General features: G+C 35.2%; 1 protein-coding gene across 6 annotated transcripts in view; it reads left to right on the forward strand.

The window, feature by feature from the left end:
* Positions 1–17973, forward strand: part of PARP8 (poly(ADP-ribose) polymerase family member 8) — a 206259-nt gene that overhangs the window by 129007 nt on the left and 59279 nt on the right. For 3 of the 6 annotated variants that reach the window (XM_030926745.1, XM_030926743.1, XM_030926746.1), the window contains exons 11-14: positions 9480–9546; positions 11260–11265; positions 15523–15648; positions 16172–16736. In XM_030926745.1, coding sequence (XP_030782605.1) covers positions 9480–9546; positions 11260–11265; positions 15523–15648; positions 16172–16736 — 764 coding nt within the window. The remainder of the gene's footprint in view (positions 1–9479; positions 9547–11259; positions 11266–15522; positions 15649–16171; positions 16737–17973) is intronic. The other 3 variants (XM_010364404.2, XM_030926744.1, XM_030926748.1) reach the window with 1 other exon arrangement.

The following is a 17973-nucleotide window of genomic DNA, read 5'->3' on the forward strand; positions in this document are numbered from 1 at the left end:
AGATGGTTTATTGCCAATATAACTTATGGAAACAGAAACATAACATTTCTTTTTATAGATTTTATTTCTTTATTTCTTTTTATAGATTTTCAGAAACTGACAAGTTTCTGAGATACAAACATTTAAAAAACGCAAAGGAGTAGAAACTCAGTAAATATATATATTTTGGGTTTTCCTTAGATATAATTACTTCTCTTTGATTCTGAGATTCAATTTTAATGCAATGTATTTCTGTCTTTGAAAATGGAGATTATAATAGTATATTTGTTTGCTGAATCTTTAAGGGACAATGTTGCTATTATATTTCAACTCGTAGCTGTTTACAACAAAGGACCCTATCATAAGTCTTGCCAAAATTTACTTGGTAAAATGTTTTTTCCTACCTACTACCACACATACACACACACACACACACACACAGGCATGCATGCATGCATGCACACATACACAATTGTATCTACTTATGTTGTTCCAGTTATCTACTGCTACATTAAAAAAGAAATCCTAAAACTTAGTGGCTTAAAAAAACTTACCTCTCACTATTTGGGCACTTCTTGCTTGCAGTTTCCCATGATTTGCAGTCATATGTGGGTGGGGCTGGGGCCGAATCAAGGCCTCACTGGGTTGGATACACACGATGCTGGACGTTCAAATGGCTAGCAGTTGATGCAGGTGTGTCATCTCAGGACTCAGTTTGAGGCTTTTAGCTAGAGTGCCTGTCCGACACATAGCTTCTTCATGTGGTTTGGTGACTGGGATGCAAATGCAAGTGTTGCAAGAGACAGGATGTAGAAGCAACCGGGAAAAGACAGAGTGAGTCTTTGATTGTATTCTGTTGATCACAGCATTTGAAGAGCACACCTAGAATCAAGGGACAGGAACATAGACAGTACTTTGTGAAATCATGGGCATCTTTAATCTGCCACACAAGTTACTATGATGTCATGCATGTTTTTCCTTTAGGCATATCAGGGAATATACATCTACTGTTTGTTGTCATATAGGAAACATACTTGTTCTTTCAGATTTATAAAACACAGGAAAATCTTTCATTTTTAGTTACTTGTTTTCTGTCTTTGCATAATACATTCTATTCAAATTAATCAATGCATAATATAAATTACATATTCTAACTGATTTAATGCTGGACAAGAAAAAATAAGTGTTTAAAATATTTTTATTCTGATAATTTCAGATATATAAATATGTAAAGAAAAGTAATTTCTCATAATTCTTGTAATGAGAAAGCTAAATGGCTTCGTGTTGTTTCTATTTTCTATGTGTATATGATTTATTTTTATAAAGTTGGTAAAGAATTTTATAAATAGCTGTGCACCTTGATGTTGAGTCATGAGACTGTCCTCAAGTCATTAAATCCGCCATAAGGGAATTATTTGTAATATATGAAGAATATTTCAGCCCATAGTTGTATGTGTTCTTGTTCCTTCCCCACATATTCTGCCATATGGCTAACTTTTTTCTTATTTTAGTGATTTGAAATGTACTCATTTGATTTTATTTTAATGGTGGTTAAAAGAAAAGGAAATCCTTATGTCTGAACTTTATTTAGGTTTAGGAATGAAATTGGGCTGGTTAATCTCTACTCATCCAAACCGCATCTGTGTGAGATGATACTGAAGCATGCTTTTATATAATCTTACCTCTGATACTTATTTTTTGATATAATCTTGAATGTAAGGGAGATATTTTCCTTCACAATATCTCTTTAAAGATTTTTTACATTTGCATGGTTTTGTAAATATTTTAACACTCATTTTAACTCATGGTTAGATTATTTTAATGTTCAGTACAATTCCTTTAGTGTCACAACTCATCTGCTCTTTCTTTCATCTATATTGGTTGATTTATATATTTAACAATTTGGAAACCTGAGGATTATGTTTTCTTTTTTCATACCTGAGAATGACCTTTTGTTTTGTGAATGAGACAACTTGTCCAAGTAAAATTAGTGAGGTCATCATAGTTCTCCTACAAAAAGCAAAAATGCTTTAGAAACTTCTCATTTTGTGCCTGAAGTATTTTAACTTTTTTTATTTGCAAGAAGTCCGTTTTGATTTGTTTGTGTTTTGTTGTGTACTTTTTGGACTGCTTTTCTTCTTCTCCTTGATAATAGTTTTTCTGTATTTATTTTTGCATGGTGTACCTGACTGAGTCTTAATTCACCTCAAGTACATTTTATGTAATTATTTATTATTCCTTCTTTACCTGGTAATCCCAATATCCTGATTGGATCTAACTCTTTTGTCCTCCATGTTTTTCATTTCTCTAATTGTTTCATCCTTCATATCTGAAAACTATATGTTTTTTCCAATCTGTCTTCTGCTCCACTGAGTGAATTGTTTTCATGATTTCATCTTAAATTTAATGTTCCCATTGTATTTTTAACTTGGCCATATTCTTTACTGATTCTATATTATTCCTCCTTTATCACCAGTCGCTTTCGTTTTATTTGTTTAGTGTCATTTTGAGTTTTGTTGTGAATATCAATCAGTAATTGTCAAAGGTTTATCATTTTATTCCTATAGATGGAGTTTTGTTTTCCTCAATTAGCAAGAGTTGAAATGTTCTTCTTTTGGAAATTAGTGTGATGTGTGAACAATTTCTTCCATTAATAAGAGGAAAGAAAGAGAATTCCACACTGACCCTACTTTGGAGTCAGCAGCTCTGAGATCTGCCCGCTGGAGGGAAGGGGTGTGAGCTCTGCTGGTACCCCACCCTGTTCCCCTGGGTCCCCTTTCCCAGCCCTTGCTCCCATCCCCATTTCTGCACCCTTGGCTGCTAACAACTCCACTTGAGACCCTCAGTAGCTTGTCCTTGGACATATAAGCTTTCTCTTTCCTGTTGGAGTGCAGGTAAGTACTTGGCAGTTTTTTTTATCTTCCCTTCACTCTTGCGAGGTGTCACTAGTGTGAGGGTACAGTGGCCTAGCTACTCTGTTTCAAGTCTGTACAAAGATGGGATGGAAACTAGAACTTTCCCTGGGTTTGTACCCTTGCTTGGCTTTTTCTTTTCCTATCTAGCCCCTTCTCACTTGTTCTTATTGTTTCCTCCTGAGAACAATTCCGAGTACATTATTTGCCTCTTGTCTGCACTCAAGGTCTGCTTCTGAGAGAACTTGACCTAAGGATGATGGGTCCAGGGTCATGAAAAAGGTAGCATCTGCAGAGGGAGGAAGCCCTACCAGACCAATCTAGAGTGTCTTCTCTGCCTTAGGGTTCATTTGCTCCCTGTTCTGAGAGGTGTCAGTGGTGGTTGACTTATATTATAGCATCTGTCTCTTTCATAGAATGGAGAGTTTTGCATCCATCCTGTAGGGCCCCTTAGGATTGGTTCCATCTGCTCTGTGCAAAATTTGCTGGGCATTTCTCACAGTGGGGATGGCATTACTCCAAGTTTCTGGTCTTTTTTTACTGGTTTTCTCCTATTTCTATTAGGCATTGGTTATGACTGTGTTTGTGCAAAAGTATTCACTCACATTACCATCTTACTAGTAAACTCCCCAAGATATTTTTTTCTTATTGAAAATTTGAGGAAAATATGATTGAAACTGTGCAGTAATATATAATATATGGATAGAACTGGAGACAGTGTTACTAAAAAGGAACTTTTAACTTATTATTCCAGGAGAATAATTAGGTTTTATCCTAAGTTATGATTAGGATTATTGCTAGGAAATAAAAAAGTGAGAAAATATTTATGAAGAGTGTTTATGCTATGCCCATAATGCCTCTGCCTGTCACATAATACCATTATTTCAGTTTCCATCTGTAAATAGGTTATCACCTTATTAAGGTTAAGCAGATGAACTTCCCAATTTCAGTATCCCATTTTACGGTGTGTTGCCTGAGACCACTCCCAATATCTGATACTACATCAGTTAGAATCCAATCAGAAAACAAACCACTCTAGTATCTCAGGTAAAAAAATTAAACATAAAGAGTTAGTTAAACCAGTGGCTAAAAAGTTGGGAAGAAAAGCAGGATGGTGAAGCTCACCAGAGAGTGGTAGGAGGAGACCACGAAGGAAGATGACAGCAAGAGATCACTACAGTCCCTTGGGGCTGGAGTGACACTGGAAAAGGGATGGTATGCAGCAGAATCCAAATATAAGGGAGATCTTACAGGTTCTAGAACCATATCAGGAGTTGCTCTGTAGGAATTACGGCCACAGAAATAGGACATGTCTGGTAAAGAGCTGCAACCATGGAGAAGATATGACAACTGCTAAAAAATGCCCACACAAGACAGGAGAGGAGAAGGAAAGAGAGATGAGGGAATAGGAGGGAAAAGAGAGAAGAGGGAAGGGGAGAGGGAGAAGGGAAATAGGGTAGAAGGGAGGAGAGAAAAAAAAAGGAAAATAATACCTTGATTCTCTTTCTCTGTCTCTTCCTCAAGTCCAAACAGAGCTTCCATTAGTCAAACCTAACCAGAAGGTAGTTGGCAAGGGACTGTGGAAATGCAGCCTAAAGGTGGAAGAATGAGGAATGGACTTGAGAGCAAACAAAACACAATGGCTTATGTGTATATCCTTGTCAAATGCATAATGCTGTTAGACATTTTAAAATTTACATAAATGCTGTTGTGCTATAAATTTTATTCTCTTAACCACTTCTGTTGCTAAGATAGCAACAGAATTGCTGGCCCTGTTGCTCTGTGTACACTAATATATACTATAGTATAGATCCACTACAATTTACATATTTGCTTTCTTAGTGGTGGCCACATACATTATGGTCAGATCCCTGACGCCATAATCAGTGCTGCAAAGAATGTCCTTAAATAACTTAATTTATGGACTTTATGACAGTTAACTTATGAACAGTGGAATTTTTGTGGGTTGGTCTAATCTGAGCTGAGAGCACATACTCATCATCATTTCAGTTGCGTGGCTCTACTTACTCATCAGAATTTCTCCAAATATCTGTTAACCATTTAGAATTTTCCTTCTCTATGTAGCTTTGTCAAACCTTTATTTTTCTAATGTGTTTCCTGTCTTTGAATTTTATTATTGTTTATCTTACAAATCCCTTTAGTATGTTAGCTGTTGATAACTAGTAGGTTCAATTCATGCAAAAGTCTTTTACAGTGATATTTATGAAAAGTTGGTATTTGATATTTTTTATGAAAACTTTTTGAAATAACAAAATTCAGCGATTTAAAAATTAAGTGATTTAAAAAGAGTGTTTCCAATGTGTCTTTGGAAGGTATCAGCATTTATTGCAAGAAATGTATGGCTAATTCAAGATCTAGACTGACCTACTTAACAGTTCTTTTTGAAAAGGATTTATTCCTACATTTCGGAAATGTATAAATAACAGTTATTTAAACATCAAGATTTGGCTACAGCTAATCTGACAATATGTCTGTGAGAGAACGGGAATGATATGAATTGAAGACATCTACCTCCTTATCCACTTTGAAACTAAAGATAAGGATTATTTATATTATATATGGGGAAATATACTTTAAATAAAGATATGATATAATTTATCACTCTTATGATAATGTATATTTTCTGGAATTGCTGATATAGAGATGCAGTTTTTCATCACAAGGACAAAGCTGTTTTTAGTTGAAAATGATAAACAACTAACAATACTTTAAAATGATTTCTGTGCATATCGTCTCATTATTGGTACCTCTGTGCTTGCATGATCAGTGCATTAGAATAATTTCCACATATCTTGGGCAGCCCTCACTTCCCAACTGCAGTTATATGAGAGATAAGAAAACATTGAACAACTTTGACCTTTTTTAAAACCATGAAAATATGTCACTAGTACTTTCTGTCAAGTTCTTTTCTTATAAAAGAACATTTATTTGTAGTTTCTAGTTTTATGGATCGGTACAGTTCTGGGGATTTTTATTGTTGTTTGTTTGTTTCCTTTGTTTTGCTTAGATCACTAATTTTAGCTATGTTTATTCCTGAGTACTTATTTGGATAATTAGACTTTTATAGTTCATTTTATTTTCTAACTCATTATTGATTATCAAGAAAGTATTAATTTTTTAAAACGTTATTAAAAATGAACTTAAAATGTTTTTAAATTTACAGAAAAATTGCAGCTAGTACAGAGGTCCCATAAACTCCAACACCTGTTTCTCTGTTTATTAACATATTTCATTAATACACTGAATATAATTAATTACATTTATTTTATTAGTAATGTGTGTTTTAGAACTTGAATTTTGGAATATTTTATGAATTCCAAATTATGAATTTTGGAAATTTTAGAATTTTATGAACTCTTTTAGTATATTCCAAAGTTATAGTTCATTTAGATTTTATGCTATTAATGGAGTCAATGTTTGAGATTTATATTTTTCTAGAAAAATTATTTTGATAAATGTTAATACTTATTTTCTAGTCATGCATAGTATGATTAAGTTTTGGTCTTTGTATTATCAATTTATAAGGATAATTTGTATGTTCTGGATAAACATTTATATCTAGTTATATAACCCTTCTTTCTTTCTACGTATATATCATACCCAGTTTTCTTCAGTAAACGCATTAGTTCTAGTGCATTTTGGATTTTTCTACATTTTTGTAGGTAGATCTCTTTTGTTTCTCTGCCCTTATCTTCCCACTTTTTCTGTCTGCCTCTGAAGAGATTGTAGCTTCTTCAATCTTCTTAGAGAAAATACAGTGCTTTCTCATTTAATTCCACTGAGGTTTTCAAGATGTTAGAATGTTTCTATTCACTTTTGAATTTTGAAAGCCTTGGGTTTGGGTTAAGTGGGATTGGAGTGATGTTTACTCTATACCTTACTCTCTGTACAAAGATTAAGGAGTTCTTAGGAAATGAACTAATTTTTTGGTGATACAAACACCCAATTTCCTTGATTGATGGAGCATTTGTGTCCCAAAGTAGTGGCCAACAGGGGATGCCATTTGGCTTACAATACAGAGCATGTGTGATCTGAGAAGGTCCTATGAGCAACACCGTCTTTGCTCTAATTATCTGCTGCCCCACCTGTTGCTATGAATGCCACTATCTAAACTCCCATATGTCATCTTTTCATTTGCAGACTAGTTTCTGTTCCCTTTCACCTAATTGGGACGCCATCCCAGAATTCAGTTCTCCTCCTCCTTCCTGTACTATTTATTTCTCTTTTTCTCCTAGAAGACTCACATCAGCATATATTTCTCTTGTCTTAAAAAAAAAAAAAAAAAAAACACCCTCTTGATCTCAAATGCCTCTTCAGTTGGAACCCTAATACTCTGCTTCTTTTGACTGGTAATTTCCTTGATTACAGTTGTCTCTATTAGCTTACTTCATTTTCCTTTTTCTTTTCTCTCTTTGAATCCACTCAAGTCAGATTTTGGTCCCATCATTTCTCAAACACTGCTTTTGTCAATGTCATCACTAACTTCATTCTTACCAAATGACTCATAACCTATTTTGAGTTACCATCTTAATTGATTTAGCAGTATTTCATAACAGTTGTTTACCTCCTCCTTGAAAATCTTTTTTTTTCTTTTTTTTTCTTTTTTTCTTTTTTCCGGATAGAGTCTTGCTCTGTTACCCAGGCTGTAGTACAGTGGCATTATCACAGCTACTGCAGCCTCAACCTCCCAGGCTCAGGTGATCCTCCCACCTCAGCCTCCTAAGTAGCTAGGACTACAGGCATATGCCACCATGCCTAATTTTTTTTTTTTTTTTTTTTTTTTTTTAATAGAGATGGCGTCTCCCTATGTTTCCAAGACTGGTCTTGAACTCCTGGGCTCAGACAATCCACCTGCCTGAGCCTCCCAAAGTATTGGGGTTATAGGCATGAGCCACCATGCCTGGCCTGAAAAACTTACTTGAATTTGTGTCCAGGTAGCAGCACTCTGGAATCTTCCATCCTCTTGGCCATTCCTCCCCAGCCTTCTTTGCTGAGCTGGGCTCGGGGCCTACTCCTCAGACTTTCTCTTTCCTCCACCTACACTCACTGAGTGGTTTCTCATCCAGCCTCCTGCCTTTAAATAAATACACAGACACACACACACTCTGACTGTTCCAAATTTTTATCTTTAGTACATTCCTCTCACCTTAATGCCTAAATGCTGGACTTCTCCAATTGCCTTAACGTTTCCATTTCAGTATCAAATAAGCATCTCAAGTTTAAAGTATTTGGTCAAATAACTAGTCTTATCTGCCTTTCCAAACCTGTTTCTCCTACAGTCTTTCACATTGTAGGAATTGGTAAATTTCATCCCTCTGGTTGCTCAGGCCATAATCTTTGGATTCATCCTTAACTCCTCTTTTTTTCACACCTCAAATCCAGTCCACCAGCAAAATCTGTCCACTCTCCTAGAAGTATGAATCCAAAATGTTCATCACCTCCACAGACCCAAGTTCTATATATCTTGCCTCACTTGTTGCAATAAGTTCCTGATTGATTTTCCTATTTTTCCCTTTGCTCTTTGACCAACTGATCCTGCACAGCTCCACCATGCTCCTTCCCTGCTCTCATCTCCTGACGTGAGACCTTGTTCAGTCCTCTCCCCACACTGTTCTCCAGCTGTTCCTGGAACATTTCAGCATATTTTCTCTTCAGGGTCTTTGCCCTTGTTCTTGGCTCTAGCTGGGACATTTTCTTCCTGCTTGTTCTTATCTAACGTTTAAGCCTGAGCCCACATAGCCTGCAGCCCATATGCTTTTCCCCATCTTTATTTTCTCCAGAGCCTTTATTGCCATCTAGCATTGTATCTTTTTTTCTATCTGTTTTTCATCTTCCTCCTCCCAGTGGATTTCCGACTTCATGGACACAGGGATATTCGTGTGTGTTTTTACACTTCCGTCTGAAATGACTGGAGTGATGAGTACAAGAAATACTCTTTAAACCAGTGAATAATGAAAAATGAGTGACTTTTGAGAGAAGTTATTAATTTACATAGTTACTGATTTAAAGAAATATATGTATATATGTATTTTTATATATTTAGTTACCGATTTAAAAATATATATATTTAAACATGTATAAACATATATTTTAGCATATTTAAAAATATATATTATTAAACATATATAAATATATATATTTTAATGAATTTGAATATATATATATACACCTGGTAAAAGTATGAATCACGTGAAAAGGAAATCTCCTGTGCCTTCTTATCTCCCATTGTTTTATTCTAAAAATGATGTGTGTAGATGCAAACATGTTGTCTTTCTTCCACTTAAAAAGTAATGCACTAACTGTCGTACATGTAGCCAGTTCAGCTGTTGCTTACTTTGGAGATCATTCTTTCTTACATTTACATATATTATATATTAATATATAATGACCATTAATGATCTCCTGTGTGGATATAGCATAAATAGCATTGTTTAGGACTGTATGTGCACTGTTTTTAAGTGTGTATATGTATATGCACATATATAATGCAATTTCAGCCTTTTCCTGGCTGATGGTTGAGTTTCAGTTTCAAGTCAATATGTGACTGTGATCCTTTTTCCTTTCCAGTGCCCACTGTTGATGTCTTTCAGATTTCCACAAAAGAGCGATTTGGATTGGGACATCAGCTGAAAAAGTAAGTTTGCTAAAGTGCAAAAAAATAAATTTCTGCTAAAGAGAACCGAGTTCTCGTTTTATTCATTAAAACAAACAAATAAACAAAAACCTTCTATTCAGTAAGAACTTTTGGAAGCAAGTCCCTCAAGAGAGGAAATCATCCTGATGCTAAGAGCTGCATTGATAATTTATTAGCAGGCCTTACTTTTCCACCTGGGCCAGGGTCCTTCTATTGCCATCCCAGATCCACTCTCTTTCCTCCAGCACCCTGCACTCTACCTGGGGAGGCTGACCTGTGTAGACATAGGTTCTGAGTCCCTAACATGACCAGTGGAGGGAGGAAGGAGAGTAAGATGGAAGTACTTACTGCCCTGGTTTCCTCCCTAGAAGGTCATCCTGAGCTGACCAGTCCTTTCACTGAAGCCTGCTGCTCTGCTCCAGGCTGCAGCGTGTACATGACTTTCTTTCTTACTGGGCTCCATTGAGGGCTCTCACTGCTCATTCCTTGGGGCCCAGAGGTGGGCAGCCACTGGCCCTGGACTCCTGCACTATGCCTGCTTCCCATTCCTACCACTTTGAAACATTCATTTTTTAAATAAACACTTTATTTCCTGTTTGGACTTTGATTTTGTTTTCTGATCTTTAAGTCTATTTTATATAAAAATGTATTTTTAAAAAATAGAAAAAGAAAACGCTGATAGAGCCAAGATACAATGGCATCAGAAAAAAAAAAAAGAAAATTGCATCTTAGAAGTAAATAGAGAACACTGATAAATTACAGATGCAAGAATTGACTCTCAAATTTTTCTAAAATCAGGTGATCACTGATGTGATCTGAGGCACAGACCTTTGGGACCCATTGGCCTGTGTTTTGGTATGCATCTAGAGGGCTTGTTGTGGTTTTCCCTGAAGAAAATAATGATGCCATCCACATGGTCTCCTTCGCCAACCTTCCACACAGAGGGAATACAGCTTTCTCTTTAGACATAGAGTCTAGATGGGCCTTGATTTCATAAGAAGACATAAAGCCACCCGATTTGAACTGCATTTTAAAATTTAGGCACGTACCTCAGTTTGCCATGGTCAGAATATAAACAATAAATTCTATACTTAATATCAGCTTTAAGAATTTGTGTTTATGGAGAATTCCCAGAGGATTATTTATTCTTCCAAATCTGCAAATTTAGCTTAAATGTAAATTTGTCAAGAAAGACCATTAGATAACTGTATACTTAAAGCCTGGTTTAGGCCTTTCATAATGATGCAGTCTATATGATTACTTTTATTTTAATGGATTTAAATTTGAAATCATATGTGGGCTTCTACTGAGCAATATTCTAAGAAAAACATATTGAAACTATATTTGATATATGAAATAGGGGACTTACTGAGATCATTTTGCCTGATGTAGGAAGCCATATAGATGATATCTAGGATTTTGTATGTATTACAGAGCTCTAGAATTTTCTGAAGTTTTTATGACTTAAATTGAGGGAGCACTACTCAAATGTGAGTTGTGTGCCTACCACATTTGAAAGGAAAAAACATTCTCATAAATTCCCAATATTGAGTTCAAAGATATACAAATATAAAATTAGATAATAAACCCTTAATGTTTAGTTCTGCATCTTTAAAATTAAATTCAATTTACAATATGTGTTTAGCATATTATGTAATGTAGTGTTCTCTTATAAGGACTCACAGGATAAATTTTCTCAGTTTTCCATTCTAGGATTAGGTATGCTTTCCCAGAGCACTTGGTTGTGTTTTTTTAATTGGATTTTGTTTCCTGCATTGTGCCCATATCCTGCATGTCTTGGAGAGATGAGCATGGAGCCTGCCTCCATCATGAGCATGGATGGCGTTATCCAAGTTGAGTACCATTTCACCTTGACACATTTCTTTATTCTATGATTTTTTTCCTCATTCAATTTCCTCCCTTTTTTTTTTGTACTGTTCTACTTTGTGTACTTTTGCAAGCCATTTATGAACTTTTTTTTTAAGTGCCATGGAGCTGATCAAAGTAAGATAAGAATTAGAAAAGCACACAAGTCTAGGAATAAATAGCCTTCTACCCTTAATGGCTTCTGGGTACATTATATAGGCTCAGCAAAAGAAATTGTATATATAATCCCAACTCTGAGAAGTTAAAGAAAGCTATGTGCCTTTTTCACTGTTTAAGTACCTAGTAACATATATAACCTATTTAATTAATATCCCTATCCAAGTGATTAATGTTTTTAAAGAGTTACTTGCTTTTAAAGATAAATATTAGCTATGTGGAAAATTTGTTAATATAGATTAGATTCTTTTTTTATGATCCTTGAGAAATTTTGGTCTGATATGTTTGTTTCCCTAATTACAAATAATTAGATTTGGCTATGATCCTTAAGGTCACTGCCAGCCTAAAATCCCATAATTTTAACAATCTAATTTCATCCTCACAATACTTTGTAAAAAGAAACTCAATATAAAGAGGTTATTTTCTTAGAAACATGCAGCAAGTTAGGAAGGCAGATTTAGAATCTAGGCCCCTTGTTATCAGTTGGTTTTCAGTAAATAAAAGACACTCTTATTTACTGAATAACTTTTTCACAGGAAAATTTTTTTCTGGTGGTTTCAGACAGCAGAATAATCTTATCAACAATAGCAACAGCAAATGCTCATGCAGTACTTTTTATGTGTCATGCACTATTCTAAGTGTTTAACATATAATAAGACATTTAATCTTTACAACAACTCTATGAAACAGGTCTTGTTACTCTCATATTTCCTAGATGATGAAACTGAAGCCCAGAGAGGTTGAGCAGCTTGCTCACGGTCACACAGCAAGAAAGTGATAGAGCCAGAATTTGACTCCAAACCAGTACTTATGACCCATAAACTAATCTGCCTCTCATATAATCCTGGATATTCCTTTGCTTGAGATAAGACGTGGAATATATGTTTGGCATTGAATGAATATTGAGAGAATGTGAAGTCAAAATAGCCTAAAAGAAAAAGTATTCATGTATTTTCTCATGGCTGACCTGACACAGATATCACAGATATAGTGATTGGTCTTATATAGGGTATCCTATCATTCAAAGGCTCAGCATATCACAGACAATGGAAATAATCTTCGGTTTTTGTATGACTTTATGTTGAGTCTGCACTGATCAAACCTTAGTTGTGTTTAAGGGGGGAAAATATTACAGATCTTCAGTTTTCCCTTAAATATATGTGCAACATAAAATTAGGTATAAATTTTTCATATGTAGAGTTCCCTACATTTGTAAAACGAAATTCAATTTGCAACTTAAGTGCAAATCAAAATAAAATACTTGAAATTCAAAGCAATACCATTAATTTTGTTTATGATATTATTTTGCTAAAGCTATTTCACCATCACAATTCGAATATAATACTGGCTGCTAGTGCAGTTTTTTTTTTTTTTTTTGAAATTAACATGTAAAATAGTATGATGTCATCCCTATGTACGTGCTTTTTCCACTGCCCTGGAACCTTTTTTGATAGTTGGCCATGACATCATCTGCTCTTGACTTGATGCAAATGTATACTTTACCTTGAAATTTTTCACTTTTTTCCCCTACCATCAGCCAATCACTGGCAATGGTAGTAGTTCCTTTTGGTGCTGCCAGCACAATAGTAAACACAAACTTAAATGTAAATACTGAAGTCCCTTCATGGTTCTCTATTATAAGGAGGTGGTTGTTATACCAAATGTGCTCATATGTATACTCCAGATTACCCCTGAAATTAAACACAACATTGAACGTCTTTTAGAAAACACTTAATTTCGGCCGGGCGCGGTGGCTCAAGCCTGTAATCCCAGCACTTTGGGAGGCCGAGACGGGCGGATCACGAGGACAGGAGTTTGAGACCATCCTGGCTAACACGGTGAAACCCCGTCTCTACTAAAAAAAACAATACAAAAAACTAGCCGGGCGAGGTGGCGGGCGCCTGTAGTCCCAGCTACTCGGGAGGCTGAGGCAGGAGAATGGCGTAAACCCGGGAGGCGGAGCTTGCAGTGAGCTGAGATCCGGCCACTGCACTCCAGTCTGGGCGACAGAGCGAGACTCCGTCTCAACAAAAAAAAAAAAAAAAAAAAAAAAAAAAAAAAAAAAAAAAAAAAAGAAAACACTTAATTTCTTTTGCATCCAAGAACAACTAGATACCTAGGTATTCAAGTTTAAGAATTACTGATTTTAGATGTTAAATCACACTTTGAATCCTAATGTAATATAAAAGTGGGAAAATTTTTAGCCATTTTGACCTGTTTGGTTTTTTGTTCCACTTAGCTTATCAAGATTAGGCAAGCACTTGCCATCTTTCTTAGAGAATGGTGCATAGGAGTAGCAATTTTCTGTGGGAAGAAAATCTAACTCTGCTTAATACAAAGGGTTGTGTCAGTGGAAATTTCAAATTAGGTACAGGGAGAAATGATGATCTTATTATTACATTTAAATCCTGCTGAAATTTTGGGTAAAAAAAATTCAAACATGAATAAAATGTTTCTTGTGCTGAATGAGCGAATTTACTGTGAATTTGGAATCATGGCCTCACTTATTGCAGTTTTATTCCCTTTTTCTCACCACTTCCACTGCTAAAAGGACCCCAAAATAATTCAATATGTAACTGTTTATTCTTCTGAACTTATCAAAACTAGCAGAAAAAAACCTAAGTGATATACTTTCTGGCCATATGAGTTAGTTTGTTAAGACCTGAAGGATCCTGAGAACTTAATAACTGGCATTGTGCTAAGAGTCACGTCTGTCCCATTTGAATAACATGTGTTATACGTATCAAAACTCATTTGATAATATACGTACTACTGCTCTGTCACTTGCATCTGTGCTAACTTGGGCAGATTTCATTTTCTTATTTGTGAAATGTGTGGAATAACAGCTACTTGCTGGGGGTACTGTGAAAATTAGAGGGAAAAATGTGCCTGTAACATTTCTGTTTTACTCTGTGACATATTGTAAGTGGTAAACAAATATTGGTATCATTTTCCCGATCCCAAAGCAATGTGTTAGAAATAACTGAAAAGAGCATAAAAAACAGGCAATCCTGAAGTTATTTTTGAAGAAAAAAAAGTTTATTTCATGCTTGATGTTTAATTGTAAAATTTCATGTCTACTTAAGTATTAGTGTTCAGGGCCACTGCTGTGTGGAAAATGGAGATATACAGAAGCCATCCAAGCCTGGGACCTTTCCCAGATAAGAACAGTGTGTCCAAGTCCACAGTTGACATTCTGGAATTCTTTACTATAAAGCACTGATGGAGTGATTTTGACATAGAAAATATCAAGATTAGGAGTTACCAACATCCTGCCTTCTGATATTAACTAAACAAATTTAAGGATACCCAGTTTTTAAAATTTAGTATAGTATATTCAAAAGTAAATGGGCTGTGTTGAAGATATAATTTGCTGAGCACATATTTCTGCATAGAGCCAGTTCTGCATGTTTTCTTTTTATGTATGATTTTATAGCTTTACTTTCCTTTTCATGAAGAAGATATTGAAGCAAGTCAAGTAAAAAGAAAATGGCTTTACTTCTATCTTAATATATAGCATTATAATTAGTAACAAAAATGTTCTTAAAAATTGAATTTCTAGCACCAAAAATTTAGATTTTTTTGCCACTTCAGCTCAAGTTGTTGATCCTGAAGGCCGTCTTTATAATTCTCTTTATATCTTTATTGTTCTGTCGTTTGAATTATATCCTGGTAATGTTATAATTTAATTATTTAAATAAATAGTAATCATTATTGTTTACTGTGATGTAACTAGTCACAGTTAAGTTCTGGGAATTTGCTATATGATGCTTTCCTATGGATGAAAAATCTTGTATGATTCTAAATTAGCATCTCACTGATTTCCATGTGCTTGCTTTTATTTAATAAATGCATTTTCTACGTAATAAATACAGTAACATTAATTGAAATTGCCCTGGACTGGTGATAACAGAATTACCTTTGGATTGACAGAATCATGCAGACATTTGTTACACAGCAGTGGAAACAGAGCAAAGAAAAATCCAATTGCCTGCACAATAAAAAGTTGTCAGAGAAGAAAGTGAAGTCTCCCCTGCATTTATTTTCTACTTTGCGCAGGTTGGTAACAGGCAACAACATTCATTGTCTTACTAAATGCTGAGTGTGTGATGCAGTTCATACTTAGAGCATTCTTTCTATAGTATTGGCATCTGTTTATTTTCTTTATAACCTCTAAGAAAAGACTGAGTTAGATGCATTCCATCAAAAACATATTCATTTCTCTGTTTAGAGTTTTTATTAATATTTATTTAACATTGGTTACATTTGCTAAAATTACATTCTTTGCTTTTTAATCACCTAGAGTTTTTCCTACCAAAGTTAGTTTCGTTATAGGGCTTTGGGATAGATAGGAGGGAAAAAAATTCTTAGAACCTTTTTTTTGCTTTTCAGGAAAAATGGGATTCAAGTCCTGTGATCATTCTGCACATACCTTTGATTTCAGTTTTGACTGGGTAGGCTATGTTAAAATGAGGTGGTAGAATATTTGTAGCAGTCAAGTTGAGTTTGAGAATGACAAGCTTTCTTCATGGTCTGCCATACCTGTGATTTGCCCTGTATTAATTGTTGTTCAATTTTGAAGGTCGCCAAGTTATCCTCCGCCTGGTTGTGGTAAAAGCAAATCAAAACTGAAATCTGAGCAGGACGGAATCTCCAAAACGCATAAGCTGCTGCGGAGGACTTGTTCCAGCACAGTCAAGACTGATGATGTTTGCTCCACAAAGTCACACAGGACCTTTGGCCGCTCCTTGTCCAGCGATCCCAGGGCTGAGCAGGCTATGACAACAATTAAATCACACAAACTTTTGAACCGTCCCTGCCCTGCAGCTGTTAAGTCAGAGGAATGCCTCACTCTAAAGTCACATAAACTATTGACTCGATCTTGTTCTGGAGATCCGCGATGTGAGCACAACACAAACTTGAAGCCCCACAAACTGTTAAGCAGGTCTTACTCTAGTAATCTCAGAATGGAAGAATTGTATGGACTGAAAAATCACAAATTGCTCAGCAAGTCCTACTCCAGTGCCCCCAAGTCATCCAAAACTGAGCTTTTCAAGGAACCTAACGCAGAGGGCAGGAGGCTCTCTCTTACCTCAGGGCTTATTGGTATCCTAACACCATCTTCATCTTCATCTTCTCAGCCTGCTGTGCGTAAATATTTTCATCTTGAGTTCTTAAATGTTAGCTAAGGTGCAGTAGAATTTTTTTTTTTCTTACAAGATCTGGTGGAGAAAAGAAGCAAAACATTGTTTTAATTTACCATTTTTAAATATCTTTTTGGATATTGTTTTGCATACCATACATTTGCAACTGGCACTGAAATGTCACCTTTGGTTCTGAAAACAAATAAATGTAGCTACCCATTTGTAGTCCAGTTCAAATTCTTGTCATAGTAACAAATGCTACTGAAAACAGAAGGAAATGCATTGGATTCACAAAGCCCTTACTTATTAAACAAGCATATAATTTTAATGTTTCATTAAGTATGTGTATCTAATCTCTGGTCTTCTCACATGAGTGGTGGAGGACCACATTTTTCTTGTGGTTAAATTAAGAGTAATTCCCTTTCAATCACATATAAGAGAACTTTGCCCATGCATGTTGTTACCTGTGGAGAGAGGTAGCATTTATCGCTTTATCCCAGAGCTTCACTTAAAGTTGTCTTTAGTGTCCCTTTTATACTGAAGTCACCTTATGCTGGAGCTGTTTTTGGGGGACATGGGACCAGGAGATGACTTTAATAATTAAAGTCCTTTTGATGGTGTTTATCAAGAATAACGCTTACACAAAATTTATCACTAGCATGATTGGCATGATAGCCAATTTCATGCTAATGATAAATTCATAGATCTGTCTTATGTATATTATTAACATATTCAAAACAGTTGATGAAAAGTTTTGTTTCCTTTTGCTAAATATATATGTGTGTATGTTGGGGGTGTGTGTTTAACTCTAACCATTAATGTGTATACACACTCAGCAAGAGATGAAATTGAGAAAAATAAAGTCTGTTTTAGGAAAGTAATGTTATTCTTATATAGGTTTATTTCTAAAATTAAATTGTAAACTATACTGTATATTTATTTTATGAAAAGTTGAATATGTTGTCAGTTTCACATGAGCATCCTAGAAGCCCATTCCTACTCAAAGATAAGTTTTAAGGGCATAGAGCAAATAATGTAGAACAATTACACAGTGGAATATTTCCCATGTTAGCTTCATCCAAGAAAGATCATTTCAGACATTCTGTAAAATAAAATGCTTTAATGACCTCCGATATGGCTAAGCATAATACATAGTTTTGTGTTATGACACTTTCAGTAGCAGTCTAATATTTCTTTGGAGGAATAATTGTATCTAATTGTAAAATAAGACTGATGTTCC

Source organism: Rhinopithecus roxellana, chromosome 3 (genome assembly GCF_007565055.1).
Source record: "Rhinopithecus roxellana isolate Shanxi Qingling chromosome 3, ASM756505v1, whole genome shotgun sequence".
NCBI classification, from domain to species: domain Eukaryota; kingdom Metazoa; phylum Chordata; class Mammalia; order Primates; family Cercopithecidae; genus Rhinopithecus; species Rhinopithecus roxellana.